This window comes from Xiphias gladius, chromosome 19, assembly GCF_016859285.1.
Source record: "Xiphias gladius isolate SHS-SW01 ecotype Sanya breed wild chromosome 19, ASM1685928v1, whole genome shotgun sequence".
Classification (NCBI taxonomy): Eukaryota; Metazoa; Chordata; class Actinopteri; order Istiophoriformes; family Xiphiidae; genus Xiphias; species Xiphias gladius.
In genome coordinates this window covers 10,352,720-10,376,593 of record NC_053418.1, presented here as the reverse complement: position 1 = coordinate 10,376,593, position 23,874 = coordinate 10,352,720, and the positions used below count along the sequence as shown (strand labels likewise).

Sequence of the window (23,874 nt, the reverse complement as noted above, 5' to 3'; positions counted from 1 at the left end):
GCTGACAGAAACCAAAGCTTCCTCAAAAAGCCTCTAATGAAAAACATGGAGGTTCTGTTAAAAAAATGTCTATTGTAAAAATGTGTTACTTTCACACACCCTCCTTGGTCTTTCTATTGGCTGCTGTGGTGAGGTTGTAGAGAAAATAGTAGGAAAAAAAGAACAATGAATTCTATGAGTGTAAAAAGTAGAGCTGGAGACATGACGCTACACCCAGGATCAAGATTTGCCTGAAGTTGTAAGAAAATAAATGTTAATATTTACAGAGGCACCTGTGTGATTTCAGTGTTACTCTGTTTTTTCAGCAGTTGCATCATATCACCGTCCACCTTTAAAAGCCCTTTAAGGATTTAATGCTAGATTATCAAACCACCACAAACCTGATTTGAAAAAGGTTTCAGACATTTTAAACCTGGACACAAGTTTCCAGCGCTCTGATTCTCACTTCTACGGAGAATCCCCACAAACTTGAAGGAAAAAAATTAGGCCAAACATATACCGACTTAAATTTAATTCCCACTTTGTTTTTGCCTGTACATTGAGTGTTTCCCCCTCTCACGCTCTTTGGAGTGAAGCATTTCAAGTTTACGTCTTCTATTGAATGCCTATATATGCTTTAAATGTTAAAAAAAAAAAACTCACCTTGTGGTATATTTTCACTTTTTTTGTTCTTAATACTTATTTAAATGAATTTGAGTTTATTTGCTTTGGTGGAATTAAAGTGGTTTATTTGTATTTCATGCTATTTTTTGTCATTGTAAGAAAATGTTCTCGTTATGTGTATAATCAAACATATCTTTCTTTTTCATTTTGTGGTGTTGCCATCAGACCTAACCCTAAAAAAAAAAAAAAAAAAATATAGAATTATTATAATAATGTAATGGCTCTTATATACACCTATCAATAAAAAATATAAAAGCGATATATAATTATATTATATATAATGTAATTAATACTTATACTGTAGTATTTTATATAATTGCTATAATAATTATTATATATACACATACATACATATACACACACACACACATATATATATATATATACACATATATATATGTATGTGTGTGTGTGTATATATATATATTTATATATATATATATATATATATGTATGTCTATTTACACACACACATATACACATACACATACACACATATACATACACACATATATACATATATACATATATATACATATATATATATACATATACACATACATATACACATATACACATACACACATATATATATACACACATATATATATAAATATACACATATACACATATATATACACACATATATATATAAATATACACATATACACATATATACATATACATACATATACACATATATACATATACATATACATATATATATACATACATATACACATACACACATATACACACATATACACATACACACATATACACACACATTTACATATATACACATATACACACACACCATATACACACATATGTATACATACATAGACACACACACACACACACACGATATACATATGTATGTTTGTGTGTGTGTGTGTGTGTGTGTGTGTGTATCTACCTACAGTATGTTATTGTTATTACATCATTCCACTTTTTTTGATTTTGTGGCAGAAATTATTTCTGTGCGACGATGTTAATTTTATGTATATGATGCCATTGGTGCTTCAAAAGTAACGTGACACTACAAAGACACCTGATGCTGATTTGGAAAACGCAGCAGTGACTACTGCCACACATCTTACACACACGCAGACTAAGGTGAATACTGTACCAAACTGAGATCAGCACAAACATGCTGATAAACTACACATTCACTCAACTCACATACAATACAACACACACACACACACACACACACACACACACACACCACAAACAGCAACGGGTTCCCACTGCTTTAGGAAAAAGACAGTGCAGATGAAAGCTGTTCTTGAATCATTTCTGTGGTTCTCTGTATTTGCTTCACTGTAGGTTTTAAGGAGTGGAACGCGGTGCTCGATACGTTTCTAGAAAAAAGCTTCCCAACTGAGTTTAACCAAGTTTCCCACTTTTTACTTAGTATTTTTTTTTTCTACAAAAGAATCTGTGTATATAAAAAATACACATTGTTTCCAAAGTGCACTGAAAGCGATGTGCACTTTAATATATAATATGCTCAAGACGAAGAATATCTAATAGAGTGTAATAACACTCTAAAATAGAGTGCTTTTTGTCTGTGTTTGTAAAAAAAAAAAAAAAAAAATGGTGGGCGATTGCTCTACACTTGGAACTTTTTTTTTGTGAAGAGTACATGTCTTTTAAATATTTTTAATGAGCGCCTGATCCAACCAATTCTACAGGCAGTGCTTTCCTATCAGTTCAGGTTAAGTGCCAAAGAAGTTCAATCAAGTGCACCTCGTTGAATTCACCAGAATAGAAATATTTAAAAATATTTTTTCGGGCTGGAGGACAGTTACACATGTGGCTCGCCCTCTCTCACACAGACACCCAACATCAATACAACAACAATAATCATCATTGTCAACACTGTAATAAAAACTCCCAGAAATACATTCACTGTGGACACTCGTGGGGGGGGGGGGTCTAACACTGGTAAACACACACTCAGCTCAGAGAGAGTGAGTGTGTGTATGTTTTGACATACACAGTGCTATGCATTCATCAGACAAAGACTTGTTTGCTCAAGTTCACGAGTCTGCTGTAAGCACGTCTCACACCCACATGAAGCTGGTGGGGTGGGGGGTTGACAAAATGTTTCTGTATGATGTGTACACGATCGTGTGTGTGTGTGTGTGTGTGTGTGTGTGTGTGTGTCTGTGTAGGTCTGTGTGTGTGTGTACATGTGTGAGCATGTTGGCTTCACAGGTGACTCCTGTCTTTCAGAGGTGATGTAGATGTGTCAGAGCAACATGTACTGGTTGTCTATCGCCCGCTTGCGGCCCCGCTCAGGCTCCAGCTCGTAGTCCGAGTCCCGCTGAGGGATGATGGAAGTGTGGGGAGTGGGGTGGCGAAGCAGAGGCCTCCTCCCCACCGATCCGCTCCGGCGCAGAGGAGCGGGGGCAGATGGAGGAGGGCCAGGGGCGGGGTTGGTGCGAATGGAGGGGTGGTTCCCCGGCTGGGAAACGGAGCTGGGACTGGAAGCAGTGTTGGTGGCGGAGCAGGAGGAAGCGGGCTGACTAGAGTTGCGAGCCAAGCTGCAGTGAGCCAAGCTGGGCTCAGAGCTCCACCGATGGAGGGAAAAAGGGACCAGGAGAGCGCCTGAGAGCTGACCTAAGGAAAAAAAAAGAGAGGGAATGAGAGCTTTGGTGACGACATCAAGAAAAACTCCCAGCTTCCTTGGCATTTCTGCTGCACACCTGCTTACCATTACACACGAACGCAGGAATGCCTTAACGTCATTAAAAGATCATTCTGAATATCTTAGTTTTGTGGTTTTGGTCAACATGAACATCTGAAATATTAAGACTTGGAAGAGAAAACAATGGTGCACTGTAAAATGACAACCCAGACAGTCAGATGTAAATATAGATCAAAGTTTAAATTTGACCTACCACGTTTGCTGTAGTGGTGTGCACACAGTTCTTTCTGTGCCATATAGAATTATAACTGACATTTCTCATGTTTTCACTTTCTGAAATAGATCAAAATTTTTGCCTTGTGACCCCTTAAAACAAAGAAATGTCTACCTGCGACACCTCATGACAAGTTGTATATGTCCATGAGGATGCAAACAGCTCCAGTGAAGATTGACTTCCCCTCATAACTGTTTCAAATTGATTAATTTAAACTATTTTTTTCAAATGTAAAACTATTTAGTATTACACAAGAGAAAAGGACTGTTTTTACTTCTCTTATACTCGTCATCATTTCAGGTCCCCTCAAATTTATCTTGTGACTGTTTCGAGAGTTCCGGACCCTCATGTTGGGAACCACTGGTTTAGATAATCTGGCTAAATATAGCACAAATCTGAACCAAATTTAGAGAAAATGGTCAAAAGAAAATGCAACTTGATACACTTTTCCATCCCCTACTGTTATGCCAATATAAGGAGTTGGTTTGTTGAGCTAAACAGCTGGTGGCTCCAATTCTCCAGTTAGGTCCGTAAAACCACTGCAGAAGAGGAGGGCTTGTTTCATGTATTAATGAATGTTAAATGTAAGTAATGAACAGATCTGATGTTCATTTGCCGACATTTTTTTTCGTCTCTTCAGTGAATGTTTAGGTCACATGCTTTCTTGTACGTCGTGATTCCAAGTCTGTTTCCGTTGTTCTTTGTCACATTTTGTTTTTATGGATCCGCCAACTTTTCCACCACGGTCAAGTGTAAAAACCTTTTTTAAATTTTCTGCCTTTCCACTCAGGTTTGTTTATGCACAAATCGAAAATGTGCATAAAAACAGCTTGATGTAAACCCACGTAAATTTAACATAATCCATAAATATTATGGTGAAAACTACAAAAATCAGATCCCAGTTGTAATAAACATGTTGATGTAAAAAAAATCCCTTCACAAAATCCATTACTATCAATATGTTTAGCCTGCACACATCAATATTTTTTTCAGAGTGACAAAGCGATATGAATGAGAGCTGAATAGGGGAGTCTCACCCTGTGAAGGAGGGCTGGAACCCGCCACTACGAAGCTGGACAGCGTGACGGCACCGGCGGCTCCACACTCCAGTGGGATGGGGAAGAGGCGGAAGTGACTTAGCATGTCCATTACAGAGGGGAAGCGCAGGTGCTGCACCCTGCACTGACCCCATTCTGTAAGAGAGAGGCGCAGGTGCTGCAGAGACAGAGAGACGTGAGGAGAGAAAAACATTAAAAAAGAGACACTGAGATTTTCACTCGGTTTGAGTCTGTGTGAGAGCTGAATTGCCCCCCCCCCCTTATTCCTGGTGGTCGGCGTTCACACTTGTTTATGGTCGTTGCCATCAGCGGCATGTTTGTATAATGTGTCCTCATTTAAGTTTCCAGGAAACGAGGTTGGCACCAGTTTGCCGTACGTGGATGAAAAGACGAACAACGCGGGTTCAGAAAAAGTGTTCATTCGTATCACCATACGTTTTGGCCAAACACCTGAGCTGCCGCTGTGAACGAGCCCTCAGTTAGTTAGTTTTGTTTGATCGGACATTGCGAGACGTACCTTTGCTTTTCCCTGATAGTTAAACGTGAGGACGTAGTCTCCCCTGCGTGTCTCACTCTGTCGGACCAGAAACACTCCGTGGCCCTCCGGTCCAGAGCTCTGAACCAGGTGGGCTGCCTTGACGCGGGAGATGGGCCCATGGAACCAGGGGTAAGAGAAGAGGAAGTGATCTGTCTTCTGGATAACCTGCTCGGGCAGGGTGAAGTTGACGGGGCCTGGAGAGATGAACAGAGGAACAAAATGGTTTCCTTCTTCTAAATCATAAAGCTGGACTACTAGATACTTTCATAACAGTAACTGAATCAATTGACTGAGTGTAATGTGAGAGGTGTCGTCTTAGGGATGTATAAATAGGCATCTGTTTGCTAACACATTCACCATATTATCGTTTTATAAAAAGGTGATAACTGTTGTGTTTAGAACTTATTCTGCTTCCCTCAAATGGCCAAAATAAGAATAAACTAATCCTGCCTTTAATTCCAGCTATAAAAACATGGGCCTGGTTTTCATGGGTTTGGCCATCGATTCTGTTGGTTAGGACAACACTGCATTCACCAAGTTAAGTGCTGATAACTGGGAGCACAGCGACATCAATAAAACGAAGTTCAACGGGGAACTAAAGAGGAGAGTTCAGATGTTCAGACAGGGAAACTGTGCACACGACTATGGTTAGTACAACAGAGCTTAAAGTTGCACCAGCAAGTTGGTCTGCAAACTGCAATGAATGTTAAGAAATGACAGTTTGGGTAATAATATACCATTTGCCCATGTTTTTGCTTCATAAACAATTTAGCCGACCTGGGGATCTGTTAATTTAGCTGTGTTTGCGCGTCGCTACTGTAGACCTTAGCAATAAACTTGGTCAGTACTGTTATATAACGACACGGTCTATGAAAATAAGACCCAAGTTTAAAGCAGATAGGCTTTTTGAGAAGTATTTATCCGAGACCAGAAGGGACACAACATGCGTCTCCAGTGACCGTGCACCTTATAGTGATTATCTATAGACACCAGCACAACAACATTTTGCCCCAAAACTGTACACCTGAGAGTTTTAGGGCGAAATTTTATAAATTAAGACAAAACTACACCCCGATTGTTAGAGGATGTGTCAGATTAGTCCCCTCATCTCACATCTCACCACTCACTTTGACTTGCTGACGCCGAGCTTCCTCTGCGATTGGCCGGAACAGAGCTGTCAGCTGGGGAGGGGAGGGGCTCCAGATCCACACTGCCTGACCTGAAGAACAAGAATTCAGATTCAGATTACACACGCTGTCTCGTCTACAACACATACACTGTATGTTATTCTCATTGTGGACAACCTGAAAACAGATCAATTTCACTTCATGTTTATTATTTCACTTAATTCTTTCCCATTCGGGTTCCAGAATCTGTTTTACCGTCTGCTCTGCTTGTGTTGGAAGAGCAGTATCCTCGTTCTGTTTTGGAGTTGAAACACTATTTAAGTTGCTGTAAAATCCAACCACGACTCGTTGGTTGGATTTTGGTTGTACCAACCAAAAGTCCAAACTTCGACATATTAAAAATAAAAATAAAAAATATTAGAATAATGTAAAGGCAAAAACAGCAAAAACTCACATTTGAGAAGCTGGAACCTTGAAATGTTTTGTATTTTTGCATGATAATCAAAATAGTGGCCAATTAATTTTTCTGTCAATCAGCTAATCGATTCAACTGTACTTGTATAGACCGTTGGGTAGCTTAATTTATAACAAAGCATCATATTTTACGATATATTTACTCGCATGTATTTTGTATGCAAAAATCTTAATTTGTAAAATAACTATCTGTTGGATAAATATAGTGGAGTAGAGATGCACTTGAGAGAGGGGTGTGTGTGTGTGTGTGTGTGTGGGCTTGTATTGCTCATGTTGTGGTGACTCTCAAACTGTGCAGACTCGACTTCCTGTTGGGGACAAAAAGCAAATCCATATAATGTAAACCATTAAATTTTTCAAGTACAGACTCGATTTATGGTTAGGTTAAGGTTAAAGTTATGATTAGAGTAAGTGTCAAGGAAATTAATGTAAGTCAATTTAATGTCCTGTGTGCGAGTGAGTGTTGGCAGGGTGAGTCTAGTGAACATGGAGGAAACAGCAGGCTGAAGTAACACAAAGACACTGAGCACAGACAGGAAGTCCAGTTCACCAGTTCAGCTGTGAACCAAGACTTGCTGTTTTTCTGTTTCAGTGCTCACACATACACACACAGAATCACAAACGCATGTGTACACAAAAACACAGACATACAGACAGTACGTGTGTGTACATACACAGATGAGAAAGGGAAGGTTAAAGAGGCAAACCGGAGCAAATCCTGCTAAAATGCTGACTTGAGTTTGCAGTGTGCCGAATAACAGGAAGACAAGACTCCTTTCTTTTTTCTATGTGTGTGTGTGTGTGTGTGTGTGTGTGTGTGTGTGCGTGTTTCTGTTCTTCTATCTTTGCGAGAATCATTTCACGTTTTACTCCAACAAACTGAGGACATTTCAGCCAGTCAGCAATGTTTCAAGGACCACATCTAAAGGGGAAAGATTTATACCCGCTCCAAATGGCGAAAAAGCCTGCCATCATAGCTGGAATCAAACAAACGGGGATAATGGCGCACACTTCCAGACAACAGGCCTTTTTCCCGGCAGACATTTTGACATATCATAGCAATAAGTAGAAAGCCATTACAGTGTGACAGTGGGCCAGCATAAACAATATCAGGACCCTGAAACTGAAGCAGCTAGATAGACTTCGGCCATGTTTTCTGTGAAAAAGGCCTGTCTTTTCCTCACTGTGTTCACTCAGTTGCAGAAACGTAATGGAAGTAGTTGCGTGAAGAATAAAAAAAGCCCGAGAGAGAACCGTGTGCCTGGCAAATTGCTGCGTAAAGTGTTCATGATTGTCCGATTGTTGTTTCCAAAAAGTTACCACGCTGATGTCGGAGTAGAGGGACTGCTCTGTTCCCCGACACACCTTTCCAGGGCGTTTCAGATGTTGTTAGCGGGGATACAGACCAAAAACAGACCTGCGTTAAAACAGTGCAGGGGGGCTGCACTGGTGAGGGCGTGTTATTCAAGGTAGCGGTGAGATATGTAATACAATCCAGGAAGCCAAGTTGGAATAACAGATTAATGCATTTAAAGTCGCATCAGATGCCAAAACACCGTTCAACCATTTATAATATGTACAGAGATGATTTTACAACTGTGGAGCGTTTTCATGGTAAATATTTTATCTTTTGTCAGGACAATCGCAAAGTAAACAGTAGAAATATGGTGTATGTAATGCACCAGGAAATGTGCGCTTGCGTGTATGTAATTGGCCAATGGAGTGCCTTGCCGGATGATGCCGCGGTGCAAATGTTTTTTGCCAGACAACGCTGTGTTCTTTTGCTGGAGCACCCTGTGTTGGCACCCCCGCTGTGTCGACATTTAAATGTATGAGAGAGCTGGGTTTTTTTGACGCAGGGCTAAAGTTATTCTGAATGGGCTTTTAAATGACCTGACAAGCACTTCGTTTGAGGCAGGAAAGGTCAGAGTTTGGCTCAGGTTAAGAACTGGCATGCCGCTGTGATGTTCACAGTTCAGCTATGGATACAAAGGATGCATTAAGTTAATGTTGGTCCTTCCTCTAAATTCAGTACGAATGTGTGTTTTTTGAGTAAGAAACAGAGTGTGACAGAGTTTTGAAGCACAGATTTCTTTTATTCACATCAGCCAAGAAGAAGAAAATGAAACGTGCGTGCCCTAGAGCAAGGCCGATATACGGGCCGATATTAGGTTGCTGGAGATACAGTGGCTTCCGAAAGTATTCAGACCCCTTCACTTTTTGCACAATTTATTCGTTGTAGATTTAATTGTAAATTGATAAAATTACCATTCTTGTAAGCTCCATAACCCATAATGACAAAGTTCAAACATGATTTTAGAATTATTTGCAAAATCATTTAAAAAAAAAAAAAAAAAAAAAATAATCAGACCCTTTGCTGTGACACTCTAAATTTTGGTCAGGTGCGTCCTGTTTGCTTTAATTTTCCTTGGGTCCAGAACTAGAGTCCATCTGTGTCAAATTTAATTGATGGGACAAAGTTTGGAAAGGCACACACCTGTGTATACAAGGTCCCACAATGCACACTGCATGTCAGGACAGAAACCAAGACATGAAGTCTGAGGAGCTCTTTGTAGAGGCGTAGATCAGGGCAATGGTATAAAACCATTTGTAAAGTCTTGAGTGTTCCCAGGAGCACAGTGGTCTCAATAATTGTGAAATGGAGGAAGTTTGGAACCATCACAACTCTTCCCAGAGTTGGCCGTCCAGCCAAACTGAGCAACTGGGCAAGAAGGGCCTTGGTCGGGGAGGTGACCAAGAACCCGACGGTAACTTTTAACAGACCCGCAGAAATCCCCTGCTGAGATGGGAGAACCTTCCTGGAAGGACAATCTTCTCAGCAGAGGCATGCAGCCAAGTGTGAGGCCAAAAGTGGCTTCCGGACGAGTCTATGACTGTCATTGAGTGGTACAGCCAAACCCCAGACTTAAACCCCACAGAACATCTGTGGAGAGAAGATGGTACTTCACAGTCGCTTCCCATCCAATCTGACGCTGCTAAAGGGGCTTCTACAAAGTACTGAATTAAGGGTCTGAGTACCTTTGTAACCTAGAGATTTCAGTTTTTGATTGTTAATAAAATTGAAAAAGCTTTCAAAAAACATGCTTTCACTTTGCCATAATGGGTTATTTAGCATAGATTGATGGACAAAAATAGCATTTTTATCCATTTAAAGTGATATCTCCAACACAATAAAGTGTGCAAAAATGAAGGCGCCTGATTACTTTCTGAAGTTACTATATATCGGTATTGGTGTATACTTCCGCTGACAAGTAAGAAGAAATTGCAGAACAGAAATGCCAAACTAGGTTCATCATACACACGCAGTCATATTAAAAATAGTAGCACATGTACGTTAATGAATACCTGCACATGTTCTGATAAAAGTGCAAAGAAGAGGCAAGCAAGCAGAGTGGTTTGTGAGGTATCTGAATAGACACTGAATTCAAGAGTGAACTCTGACCTCACTTCACTGGATGAGTTTTCACTGTACTGCTGTGTGAGTGTGTGTGTGTGTGTGTGTGTGAGCATTCCAAACATCTGCAGAAATGAGAAAGGTCCTGAGATTCTCCTGAGTCTCAGACCTCCCACACACTTCCTCTCACAGAGCAACGCACACTTGCACAAATACACACACACACACACACAGACTGCGTTCGTCAATATTACTCTCATTTGTATTACAGTATTGAGTATTCCGATGAGTATAACTTACAGTATAATTAGTATTGCATAGCATACTAAACACATTTCTAAATTCTAAATTCTTTTATGGCTTCTCTGCTTGTTTTCCTGTTTTTTGTGATTTATTGGATTGAAAGATTTTTAAAAAAAATAATTTTTCCTCAGTAAAATGCTACCTTAAGGAATAAATTTCACAGCTGTCAGCCAACTTAGTGTACTGTCAAACCTATGCTGATATTATATTAATTTTGTTCACGTTTTGTTTTTTAAATCACAATATTACTGTTATGTAGTATTGGTCAGTGTGACCTGCCAAAAACAGCTTGAAGAAGGGAGCACTGTCATTATCTTGTAAATTATAATTCTATTAATAACACATTTTTTTTCAATTTCACTGTTCTCTAATATTTTTAAAGTATTTTTATCATTTTTTTCACCTTTATCCAAAGGTGGACAGTAGAGAGGTGACAGGAAATGAAGGGAGAGAAAAGAAGAGTGATATTGCAACAAAGTTCCCCAGCTGGAATCAAACCAGGGAAGTTGTGATCACAGTATAAAGTAATATGTAGTATATGGTAAAAAATCGGAATCTATTTTCTACAATTTTGGCCTATTTGTTCTACATTGTATGTTCACAATTGTAAGAGCTCAGTATTGTGTTTGTTTTTGTATTTGAGGAGCTCATTGACCTTAATTTATGTGCTTACCCGAAGGTGTTGCTGGCGTCTTCTGATTGGCACGTTTTTCTCGTATGTGCGGTGCTGTTTGTGTGAAGTTTGCTTGATGACGGTCTGAGGACCGAAATGTCCTCTTAGTAAACTGAGTTCAAGTGATGGACAGTGTGCAGGACCCTTTGGTTTTCTTTTCAAATAAGTTCAACTTTAAAACTTACTGACACATAAAAGTACAGCTCAATCTTAAAACTACATTTATTGCCGAACTTTCAAGCCCTAACAGAATATTGTACACAGATGTGTTACTTCTCAACGGTTGATTGCAAATATTAAGCCGACTGATGAGTTTGATGACTGATTATTTCCAGGAATATTCCAAATGTAAGAAAACCTGCTCCAGTCTGTAGAGCCCTAAAGCAAACAAGATTGAATGCAAACTGTAAAGCAATAGACAAGCAAGCACGGGCGCACACACACACAAAGACACACACACAGGTTTGTTCACGTACACACATACACTACAAAATATTCTCACTTGCATTTGCAAACACATACCTAAGCACAAGTAAACATCCAGTACAGCCACAAACACTAAAAACAGCCAAAAGTCCAAGTGTTAAATATTTCCACTCAGAATCTCATGGAAAAAGCAGTGTAAGGAGAGATGGACGACGCAGGCTGCTATTACATACTGTGCGTTTATGTGCACGTGTGCGTGTGTGTGTGTGTGTGTGTGTGTGTGTGTGTGTGTGTGTGTGTGTCCGGGACCCAGCTGGTTTGGTCAGGTTGAGCTAAGCATTACTGGAAGAAGTAACCAAATCCTCAACTTGAGTAATAACTCTAGTATTTTGAGTTTCAAACTACTCGATTACAAGTAAAAGTCCTGTATTTAAAATCCTACTTAACCAAAATTGTTATCAGGAAAATGCACTCCAAGTAGCCACAGTAAAAGTACTAGTTCTGTAGCAAAATTGCCCGAGAGTGATACATTATTATGAAATTATTAGACTGTTGACTGTTGTAAGCAGCATTTTCCTGTTGTAGCTGATCCAGGTCGGGCTAATTTTAACTACTTTATATACAGTTTGGTAGTTTGGTTAAGTGGTTCCCAACCTAGTTGTCAGGCCCCTCCGAAAAGGCACAAAAGACATATCTGAGGGGCTGTGAGATGATTAATGGGAGAGGAAAGAAGAAAAAATACAGTTCTGCTGCACAAATTTTTTATTAATTTGTTAGACTTTTTTAATATTTTTGATTTTTGTTTGAAATGTTTCGAAGTCGTACCTCTTTGTGCCTCCACTAGTTATTTAAATGAAACCATGTAACAAGTTTAGAGGAGAAATGTCTCTTTTGTGGAACTGCCAACAGCTCATAGACATCTAAAACATGACAAGAGGCCCCTAATAGATGCTGGACACAATGCATTGTATTCATTAAGCCTATAATTTTCTTTTTGTGTTAATTTTTATTCTGAAAATGTAACAGGTACTGTAACTATAGCTGTCAAATAAATGTAAATAACTGTAGTGCAGTAAAAAGTAAAACACTTCCCTCTAAAATGTCATGGAGTAGAAGAATAAAGCAGCATGAAATTAAATGAAAGTACCTCAAAACTGTATGTAAGTGTAATACATGAGTACTTGAGTAAATGTACTCCGTTACTTTCCTCCACTGAAGCCAAGTCACAGATTTGATGTTTTAATTTTGAGTGTCTTTTACTAACTAACTAACTAAATAAATAAATAAATAAATAAATAAATAAATAAAATCAGCAACTTCAGTCTTAAGTCTGGTTTGTGCAAACAAAAAACAAAAATTCAGAGTGGGTACAAATTTGAAACTAAAATAAAGAAGTGTTGAAAAGAGACGGGGTTCTAATATTGATGTTCAGGTCATATAAAGTATCTGTCTTTGTGTTTCTTACCTGTTGCTGATACATTCTTTTAGCTCTGTGGTCCAGGAGCTGACCTGCTGGTCGTTGTCGGTCTCAAATATCAAACTACCTCGATTAACCTGCAGAGACAAAGATGCATTCAAATACACCAACCACATCGTACTGTATAGACACCGAACTGCTGTCCAGCGTCTGAAACTGAAGCTTATGCCTAAATTTTTTTCTTTTTTTTTTTTTATAAATCAAAATGCAAGAAATAGCCAAGACACATAAAAAGTAATTTTTCCAATGCTCACCTTGGACACCTTGGCTTTCTAATGCTTACACACACACACTGACAACAAATTTACAGCTTGATCCTTCCATTTTGACAGCGGCTCAGATTTTTTCCTGCAAAGTTTTGCGGCTATTTTAATGAACACAGACCATTTCGAGTGATACACCATTCAAGAGCTTCTGTGTTAACTTTATTGGCACTACAATAAAAGCTGTAATGTCACTGGTGTTATTATTGTTTGCATCACTTTTTTTCTCGTGGTCTTGCGTTTGTTTGTGTACTCATATTTGGGACCTGGATGTTTAGATCAGGAAGGGAAACTTATAAGGGTGCATCAGATATAAAAATGTGTCAGTTATATGTTTTTCCTGAAAATGTTCAGGGTAGGAAGGCGCTAACTACAGAAAAATGACAGAGAAAAGGAGGATTTTTTTTCTCTTTGTGGAATTGATCTATATGTTTTTATAGCTCTCTCAATAAAAATATATTGCTAAGTAAATTAAAAAAAGAAAGTTGATAGGAACCTGCTCACAAGGCTAGACAACACACAGTAAAGCACACTAATAAAACCATCTTATAAATTAGACATTTGAAAGTCACTAAATAAGTACAGAGAAGGAAAAAAGCTAAAAGCAACATAATAAAATTGATATGGTGACACATTTTCCCAGTGGAAAAGTATCATTCATAAAAAAAGTCCACAAGAAGTTCCCAAACCACTGTCAAATATATTTTACTTCTCTGCTGTCCATCAAAGTGCTCGGCATTAAAAGAAAGCAGTGGGCTGTGCTGGTACCGCTGACATATGAAATACAATCCAGGAAGTCTAGTTTGATCTGTCATTTTGAAGGTTTATCAAATGCCAAAACACACAGCGCAGCTGTTTCTGATACTATGACAGAGGATTTCACAACTTTGGAAACTCACAAAGGCAATTATTTTGTCTTTTGATGATCTTTTGGCGAGGTAAACAGTAGAAATACGGCGTTCACGTTAAAAAAATATTCCACCAGGAATGAACCAGGAACCTTACATGTACAGTACTGTGCAAAAGTTTCAGGCACTTGAGATGTTCAGATTCTTATCCATCACACAAGACCCTCAGGGAGGCATCTGATCGGTGCCAAATTCATTCTGCAACATGACAACCACCCCTAACATACAGCCAGAGTCATAAAGAACTTCTTGTCTTCAGACACAAGAAGAACACGGAGTCCCGCAACAGATGGTATCCCCCCCCAAGAGTCCTGATCTTAACATCACTGAGTCAGTCTGGGATTATGTAGTCAGTCACTGAGAAAGTAACCTGCCTACGGACGTCCGACTGAAAACAAATTTTGGTAAGCAGCCAAACGCTGTTACATTGTCAAATGGCTTATGGGAAGATGAGGAAATCCATTCACCATAAGCATTATTTTACCAGCATTCATTTGTACGACACAGTGCGATCACTCAGTGTGACGGATTACTTCAGCAAACGGCGCTTACTTCATCCATGAGCATATTTGTTTCACTTTTCTTTTTGCTAGTATCTGAGTATAGCAACCTGTGACAACCTGTGCTGTTGTTGTTTTTTTTAAAAACATTTTTTATAAAAAGGTTGTAATAATAGTGGTTCAAAATGATGTGAAAGTGCATCGTTTTTAGTGGATTAACATAAAATTTTCCTGGGGGAGCGCCTGTCAAAGCTTTAAAGAGGACAAATGCCCAATTCAGAAATAGTGCATTTAGCCATAATTTGGTGAAAAAATTATTATTGGAAACACGCTAAGCATATGGATGAACATCTGAAAGTGGAATATGCTGCAGCAGAGGTTCGACAAGTTTCTGTGGATATTCTGATACGTTTTTCCACTGTTTGATAGTCATGAGACCAGGTTTGGGTGGCGTATCCTTTGTTTTTGCTCAGTCAGGCCTAAATTAAGGCTATTTGTTGAGTCGTGTTATGAAATGATATGACACAATGATTGTGTTGTTTCCTCTTCATCTTGGATTAATGGTTGAAGATCTAAACATTGTGGATATAAACAACTCAGTGGGCAGACTCTGCAACTGTAGCATTTTCAAACAGTGCAAGTTCCCTGGGGAAGTAATTTTATTCCCATTTAGCGTTCATAGCTCGGCGTCAAAACCTGTACATACCTTTAAAACAAATGTGTTTAAGTTGTCAGGCATCTCCAGTCTGTTGCAACGACGGACTTCTTGGATATCAGAGCACTGAGTCGTCAGCTTGGGACTGGAGGCCTGAAAAACACAATGAAGACATGATGGCCGTTAGACAAATCAGACGAGATTCTCAGGAAATGTTACACAAAAAGGCACAGAAACAGAGAGTAGAGAGAAAGACTGAAACAAAAAAAGGAGGAGTGGGTTCGACTCTACTGCACTGTGTCCAACAGGAGCATTAACCTTCCTGATTAGGATTATGCTCTCTCAAGAGGAAAGAAAGAAAGAACGAAAGTAAGTAAGTTACATTCACCTCCATTGTTTTTGGAGTGGCAGAAGATGAAAACCCAAATAATTTGCATGGCTAGACACCACTTGGGCTAAGTACTGTAGGAAAAAATTATTTTTGTGAATCAACCTTTCAAAAATGCAGGCAGTTTCTACCAACCTGCCCCTTGGGTTTAAAATCTGGGGCTCCTGGCACACAAGTCTCAGTCAAACCCGCACAGTCTCTGTATATTTGCTACTCAATGGCACACTGAGGTTTGTGCATTTCTTGCCAGGTGTCCTCAAATTATTGGAAAAAAAAAAAAAAAAAATGTCTTCACAGCTCTTTTTTTCCCACTTTTATTCAAATATTTAGCAAATCAATGAAGTGGCTTGAACTGACTGCTGATTTCAACAAAAGGGCTTTACTGCAACTGAGATATATATTATATTTTAAAGTTAATCAGTTAAGCTACAAATGCCACACTGCACCACATGACACAGTTTATCCACATGTACATGTGTGCAACATGGATATTGCCTGTTTTACTGTTTGCTATGTCTTTACGCCAAACAAATGGGAAGCAGATGGTCCACAACAAGCCTGGAAAGCAGTTACAGTTTCTGTCAGTGTGTGACACATATGTGTCTGGAGTTTTGAGTTGTGTCTGTTTTCATTTGAGTTTGTGCTTATGAATGACATGTCTCTAGGGCTGCAACTAACAATTATTTTCATTGATTGTTCATCTACCGATCTTTTTTTTAATGAATTGATTAATTGATTAACTGTTTGTTCTATAACACGTTCAAAAAATTGTTTAAAATGACCATCACAAACACACCTCTTGTTGCGGCTGCAGTCCAAAACCCAAAGATATTCAGTTTGCAACGATATGAAACAAGTCAAATGCAGAAAAACTGAGACATTTGTGAAGCCGCAACCCAAGAATTATCATCATTTCTGTGAAAAAATGTACCTAAATGATTAGTCAACTTTAAAAATAGCTGCCACTCAATTTTTTTGTCGACTGACTAATCCATTAACTGACTAATTCTTGGAGCTCTAAGAGTGTGAGTGTGAATCCTCTGTGCTGCTGAAACTGAAGCCTCCCTAAGTGAAAGAAAATGCAGTGAATCATAGGAAGGAGAGCATGATGGGAGCTCCCATGGCAGAGCTCCAAGGTCGACCCCACCGGGACAAACTCTGTATTTGAAGAATGTTAGATGAGATATGAGGGGCTTCCTGGTGGCTCTTTGACCTGAGGCACTCAGGGCGAACTCTTGATACTGTGACTTGGAGTCGGGCTTTTGACCTTTTCTGCATGTAAGCCACCAACCAAACCATCAGTGACTTTCATAGACTAATAAAACACACTCTCTGAGAATAAGAATGCATATGGAGATACCTTCTACTACTCTTTAAAGTCCTGTCCCATGCAGGTAAACCTGAAACCCGGCTGGACAGAAGAATGATGGCGTGTGCACATCCATGGGTGCACATCCACGCCCACGGACACAAGCACTAGCATTTATCCTACGTCCCTAATATAGCGATGCAGAGCCTCCAAGCCACCAGATACGCTAACAGAGCCACCACCATAAAAACACACACGCACAGACCCCCACACACACGGATGGATGACTCGGTCGGCCATGTGTACAGGCCTGTGGCATGCTGGGTCAGAGTTCACCTCTGATATGAAGCCTGGGTGACAGCTGATAGAAACACAGGGAGACAAAAGAGTTAGCAACTCTGATTGGAAGTTTAAAAACTATGTGTGTACATGTTAGTGTGTATGACAACTGATCGATATCAGCTACCTTTGTTATTATTATTGGAACTTTTGGGATTTTTAATTTTTTGCATATATTAAAAAGTAGAAACTAGAAACATATGGGACAGACTGGGAGAGAAGGAAGGAGCAAAATACCAAATAATATATAGTTGCTCAATGGATTAGTCGATTAACTGAAATTAATTTGATAATCAATTGTTTAAATCATTCATCAATCAAAAATGGCAAGCATCATCATGTTACACCTTGTCAAATGTGAGTATTTGCTTTATTGTTTCTGCTCTACACAATAAAAAATGTAATATATTTGAACTGATGGTCAGGCAAAACAAGTAATCTGCAGACTCTTGGAAATTGTGTATACTTCACTGGTATTTTTTCCCCCAACATTTTTAAAATATAAAACCCTGAAGTGATTAATTGAAAAATGAATACATAATAAAGTTGCAGTGCTAATGGTAGGATTCTTAAACCTCCAGAGAAGTTTGATGAGATAGTTTCACATTTGTCAGCAATCCCAGAATAGTTCATCCCTGAGAAGGTGTAAAAAATAAACTCTTATTGAAAAACACAATGGGGTTGGTGATAAATATTAGGGCTGCGACTGACGATTATTTTCATTATAGACTTAGTCGTTTGGTCCATAAAACATTGGAAAATTGTGAAAAATGTCAATCACAATTTCCCTGTGTCCCTGAGTCCTAGGTGAATTTTTAACATGTCTTGTTTTTGTTTGACCAACACTACAAAACCCCAAAGTATTCAGTTTAGAATTATGTAAGACGAGGAAAAGCAGTAAAGTCTCACATTTGAGAAGCTTTACCATTCATTTGGAGTCGTGTTTCTGTCCACCTGACAAACGTAAGTCCAATATACATGATCTTTTACCTCTGTTTTTGGTCTCCGCTATGCCCTCTACCAACTCCTGAGGGAAATCTCTGGATCTTCAGCTGATAAATGCTCCCCTGTGTTTACGAATATAGGATCTTAACACTGTTACAAATTCATTTTGACTATGAACCGCAATATCTTTATTTTATCAGGATATACTAATATGGAGAGACGAATGTTATCTGCCAGCCCAGGATAGAGCCCCATTAAATCAATATATTTAATCTCCTACCAATTAAAATGTGAATCACACTAAACTTTCTTCCAAACAAACACGGCTCACAGTCGCAGCTAACAAGCCACAGTTGGACGAGAATCAAAACTTAACACATGCATGAGAGCGGGGGGAGGGGTAGAGGGTAGCATGAGAAAGCAGAAGCAAAGCAACAAAAGGAAACTGACGAGACAGTGAAAGGCACTGTGGTGGGTTGGGTAGGAGGGAGAAGAGGGATGAGGAGCAGAAGAAAGAGCAGGGAGGACAGATTCCAGGGCTTTGTGCACCGGATGACTTTGAGTCTATGTGACAGTGAATGAGCCTGAGGAATGTCTATGTTAATCCTTCACACACATAAAAACAGACACGAACACACACAAACACACACACACACGCATCAAAAGACCAGATGACCCGCCCAATCTCCTCAGCTTGCCAGTGTCGTGAATGAACCCGATAACTCCAAACGCTCACAGCAACTAATATTATCAATAGAAAAATCACTATGACGTACAGATGAGAAGGATATGACTCATTTAGTGATATCTGAACCTGTGAATACGGAAGAGAATAAAAGAGAACTTGTGTCAAATTACTGTCTCAACTGAATTTTATTCCAGGATGTTCACAGAAATTCAGGTTTTCTTATAACTAACCTGTATAGAAAGATACGAGGGAGAGAGATAAAATCAGTATATTCTAAGAGGAAAGATATGCACACTTACAGGAAAGACACAGAGTAAAAAAAAAAAAAAAACAATAAACTTTAAAAAAAAAACTGATTCATAGATCATTCTTGGCCTTGGAAATAGCAAGTGACCAAACAAGTGCATTTCAAGATCCAGTGAGTAGCTGTTCTGGAGATTTCCATCGCATGGTCTTCGTCAGCAGATTGTTTGTGAGCTGGTTTTGTCCACCGCTGTTTCCACGGTCAAGAATGAAGTTCGACCCTCAAATTTTAAACCAACATGGCTGAGAAGTCCTTACACTGCTCAGAGAGAATGACACTTTGAACATCTACAACTACATGAATGAACCGAGGAAACTCTATATAATATATGATTGAAAGCTCCCAAACAACTAAACACTAAATGGAAGTTAACCCTGCAATAACTGATGTTTTTTGGCCAACTGGAGGCAGCGGATAGAAAAGAACACCGGCATATCATCGCCTTTTAAGTCAATGTGGCGAACTCGTCAGCAAACTCTTGCTTATTTACACATCCAGCAGTTATGCGGCAAAATTATCAATCATTTGGAATTGTGTTTCTGTCCACCTGGTGAATGTGAGGCCAATACTCGCTCTCTTTTAGCTTTTTTTTTGGGTCTCTACCAACTCGTGAGGGAAATATCTGGCTCTTTAGCTACAAAATGTTACACTATGGGTACACGAACTGTGTGTCAGCTGGTTGGTGCTGAGCAGGTAAGTCTCGGTTGAACACAGCTGCCTGCTGCGGCTGAAAGCGACACCATGAGAGCAATGAGACTGAACTAAAACAGAAAATTTGTGGGCCAGACAACTGAACGAGCTGAAAGCAGATTCAAGTGGTAATTCTCTGGAAGTTCATCACTACGAGAGACCCTTTTTAACAATGTCACACTTTTCCTTTTCTCATTAGATGGACTGTTATTATATTATAAAAATATCAATTATAGCTGCTTTAAGGTGACACTTTTTGTCAAAAACTGATTTTACATTCATCAACTTTTTGAGTTTTTTAATTTCCTTAATTATTACCTCAAATAATTTTATTTGATCTTTATTTGTATTCTTATTAGTATTACTATTTGTATTTTGTTGGTTTTCAATATTTATACATTCGCCACCGTCTTTTGAAATCTGCTGTACATTCTCCATTTCCATGTTTGATTTGTTTTAAATTGTTTGCTCCCGACTCTACCTCCCTCTATAAAAGAAACTGGACTGTGACAATTACATAAGTCATTACCCAAGACCAAGGGTGCATGATATATCAGTGGCCAATATATTAATGTGCAATAAACGAGAAAATTAAAATAATTGTTAAACATTAAGCATTTTCTTGTGTCAAAATGTGAGGATTTGCTGCTTTTTCCTGTTTTATAAATCATATTTAACTGATAATCTTTGGGTTTTGGACCATTGGTCAGACAAAACATTTGAATGTCTCCTTGGGCTTTAGGAAATCAGTTTTAAGTGTTTTCTGACATTTCTAAAACATCTGACAACTCTTAACTTTGAGCGCTAACCAGATTTCTTCTGTGTGGACATTGCTCATTTATGAATATTTATGTATCTACAATATTTCATGCCAAAAAAATATAACACAGAGATGAAGGCAAAGGATGTGCGTTGAAGCTTCACCATCAACTACACAGGATGTGCAACAGCTAATGAAATGTGATACTTTGTGCATGTGTGTGTGCGCATTTCTGTCTGTGTGTGTGTGTGTTTTGGTGAGAATACGAGCTGAGAGTGACTCATTGAGAGGAATTTATTGTGAGAATGTGAATGAGTTTCTGACTAAGAGCATCTTTGAGGAACCATATGTGTCTGTGGAGGGAAAAAAAGAAGAAAAAAAAGAGAAAAAATATTCAGCAGATGTCTGAGTGGTTGAGCAACAACACAACAGGCCTGATTTCTGTGAATCAACTTCATCAGGGGAGCAAGTTCAAGCTCTCAGCACATTTCCTATTACTGCAAACTGTAGTCTGTAATAGTCCCTGGAGAAGACGCACTCAAATACAGAAACACACACACACACACACATGAACAAAAATGGCCTTTTCTCTTTTTCTCCCTTTATTTTGTAATCTGCAATAACTCCTTCAAGATTATTTCCTTAAACAACACCAGCAAGCAATATGGGAGAACTGTGTGAGGATTGGTGAACTGTGTGAGTGTGTTCATGTTTTAAAAGTGTCACAAACAGGGGCAAGGCGGTGTCAGAAGGTGGTAGGTACAGTGGTTTCAGGGAATATTCACACCCCTTCACTTTTGGCCCACTTCATTGTGTTGTAATTTTATTTTAAATGAACAAAATTGCAATTTTTGCCCATCAGTCTACACGCAATAACCCATAGTGACAAAACGGGAACATGTTTTTAGAATTTCTTTGCAAACTTATTAACAATCAAAAACTGAAATGTCTCATTTACAAAAGGTATCCAGACCCTTAATTCCGTACTTTGTACGAGCCACAGTGGCAGCAGTAACAATTTCAGTCCTCTACAAGCTTTTGCACACCTGGATTTGGGCAGTTTATCCCATTCTTCCTGTCAGATTGGATGGGACGTGTCTGTGAACTGCCATCTTCAGGTCTTTCCACAGATGTTCTGTGGGGTTTAAGTCTTGGCTGGGCCACTCAAGGACAGTCAGGGACTTGTCCTGAAGCCGCTACAGCATTTTTCTGGCTGTGTGCTTCGGGTCACTGTTGTGCTGAATGGTGAACTGTCAACCCAGTCTCAGCTCTGGAGCAGGTTCTTTTCAAGGACCTCTCTGTATTTGGCTGCATTCATCTGACCGGTCTCTGTGTCCACACCACTGAGAAGCATCCTCATAGCATGATGCTGCTACCACCATGCTTCATCGTAGGAATGGTATTAGCCAGGTAATGAGCAGTGCCCGGTGTTCGCCAGACATAGCGTTTCGATTTCTTCCCAAAGAGTTAAATTTGTCTCATCAGAGCAGAGAGAATCTTTTTCCTCTTGCTCTCTGAATCCTTCAAATGCTGTTTGGCAAATTCCAAGCGAGCTGTCATATGCCTTTTACTCAATAGTTGCTTCTGGCACTCGACCATAAAGGCCTGATTGATGGAGTGCTGCTGCGATGGTCGTCCTTCCAGCAGGTTCTCCCATCTCTGCAGAGAACTTCTGAAGCTCTGTTAGAGGGACCGTTGGGTTCTTGGTCACCTCTCTGACCAAGGCCCTCCTTGCCCAGTTACTCAGTTTGACTGGACGGCCAACTCTGGGAAGAGTTGTGATGGTTCCAAACTTCTTCCATTTCACAATTATTGAGACCACTGTGCTCCTGGGAACACTCAAAACTTTGGAAATGGTTTTATACTCTTGCCCTGATCTATGCCTCAGCACAATTTTATTGCAGAGGTCTACAGAGAGTTCCTTGGATTTCATGGCTTCATTTTTGTCCTGACATGCAGTGTGAATTGTGGGACCTTGTATACACAGGTGTGCGCCTTTCTAAACTATGTCCAGTCAATTACATTTGCCACAGATGGACTCCAATCAAGTTCTAGACACATCTCAAGGATTATTAAAGCAAACAGGATGCACCTAGCCACAATTTGGAGTGCCACAGAAAAGGGTCTGAATATTCATGTAAATTAGATATTTCATTTTTTGATTTTTATTTAAAACATGTTCTGAAAACATGTTTTCACTTTGTCGTTATGGATTATTGAGTGTAGACTGATGGGCAAAGATGGCATTCTGATCCATTGAAAATTAAATCTACAACACAATAAAGGGTGCCGAAGCGAGTAGTCGGCTTGTTAGTATCATGGATGCATTACTGAGCGGACCAAATGGGTACAGGCCCAGGGGTCCTGGATAAGAGCCTCTGTATGCAGCAACTAAACAAAACAATGAGAAAAAGACACAAAAAGAGATGCACAATCACTGAAGAGAGACAAAAAGCAACCGCAAAAGCAAAATGTCCACAAAAAGACAAAACGAGATGCAAAAAGACTGAAATAAAGATGCAAAATGACTAAAAAGAGACACAAAATCACAAAAAGTAAAATGTCTACAAAGTCATGCAACTTTACACAAAACATCTGAAAGAGACATGAAACAACCACAATGAGAAATGAAACAACAAAAAAGACTCAAAGCAAGACCCAAAATTAGATACAAAATGACCACAAAGAGAAGCAAAACAATTAATAAATGATGCAAAATGACTAAAAAGAGTTAGAAACAACCACAAAGATATGCAAAATGAAAAGAAGAGACACGAGGTATGGCTCCTGTGTTGTAGGGGTGGTAGTGTGCAGGTGTGCGAGTGAAGGGTTTTTGAAGGCGTAACTACACGCCTTGATCCTTTACCGTAGAGACTGCCGAAAACAAAAGCTAAGTTAACACGTCCCTAAAAACTATTACTTGGCATCAACCTCCTCTACATACGAACACACTCTGCAGGAGAGAGAGACACGGATAAAACAGATCCAGACATCACATTAGAGAGTGAGCATAATGAATCTGTAAATATACGGTCAAA

The 23,874-nt window shown here is 39.2% G+C and overlaps 1 protein-coding gene across 4 annotated transcripts in view; it reads right to left on the bottom strand.

Annotated features, from left to right (window-relative positions):
* Positions 1-1,577: 1,577 nt before the first annotated feature.
* sh2b3 (SH2B adaptor protein 3) overlaps positions 1,578-23,874 on the bottom strand; it is a 67,236-nt gene continuing 44,939 nt past the window's right edge. For all 4 annotated transcript variants that reach the window (XM_040154570.1, XM_040154569.1, XM_040154568.1 and 1 more), the window contains exons 3-8: positions 15,465-15,566; positions 13,076-13,164; positions 6,320-6,411; positions 5,172-5,386; positions 4,634-4,811; positions 1,578-3,294 (exon numbers count right to left, since the gene is read on the bottom strand). In XM_040154570.1, coding sequence (XP_040010504.1) covers positions 2,924-3,294; positions 4,634-4,811; positions 5,172-5,386; positions 6,320-6,411; positions 13,076-13,164; positions 15,465-15,566 — 1,047 coding nt within the window. In that variant the 3' untranslated portion in view covers positions 1,578-2,923. The remainder of the gene's footprint in view (positions 3,295-4,633; positions 4,812-5,171; positions 5,387-6,319; positions 6,412-13,075; positions 13,165-15,464; positions 15,567-23,874) is intronic.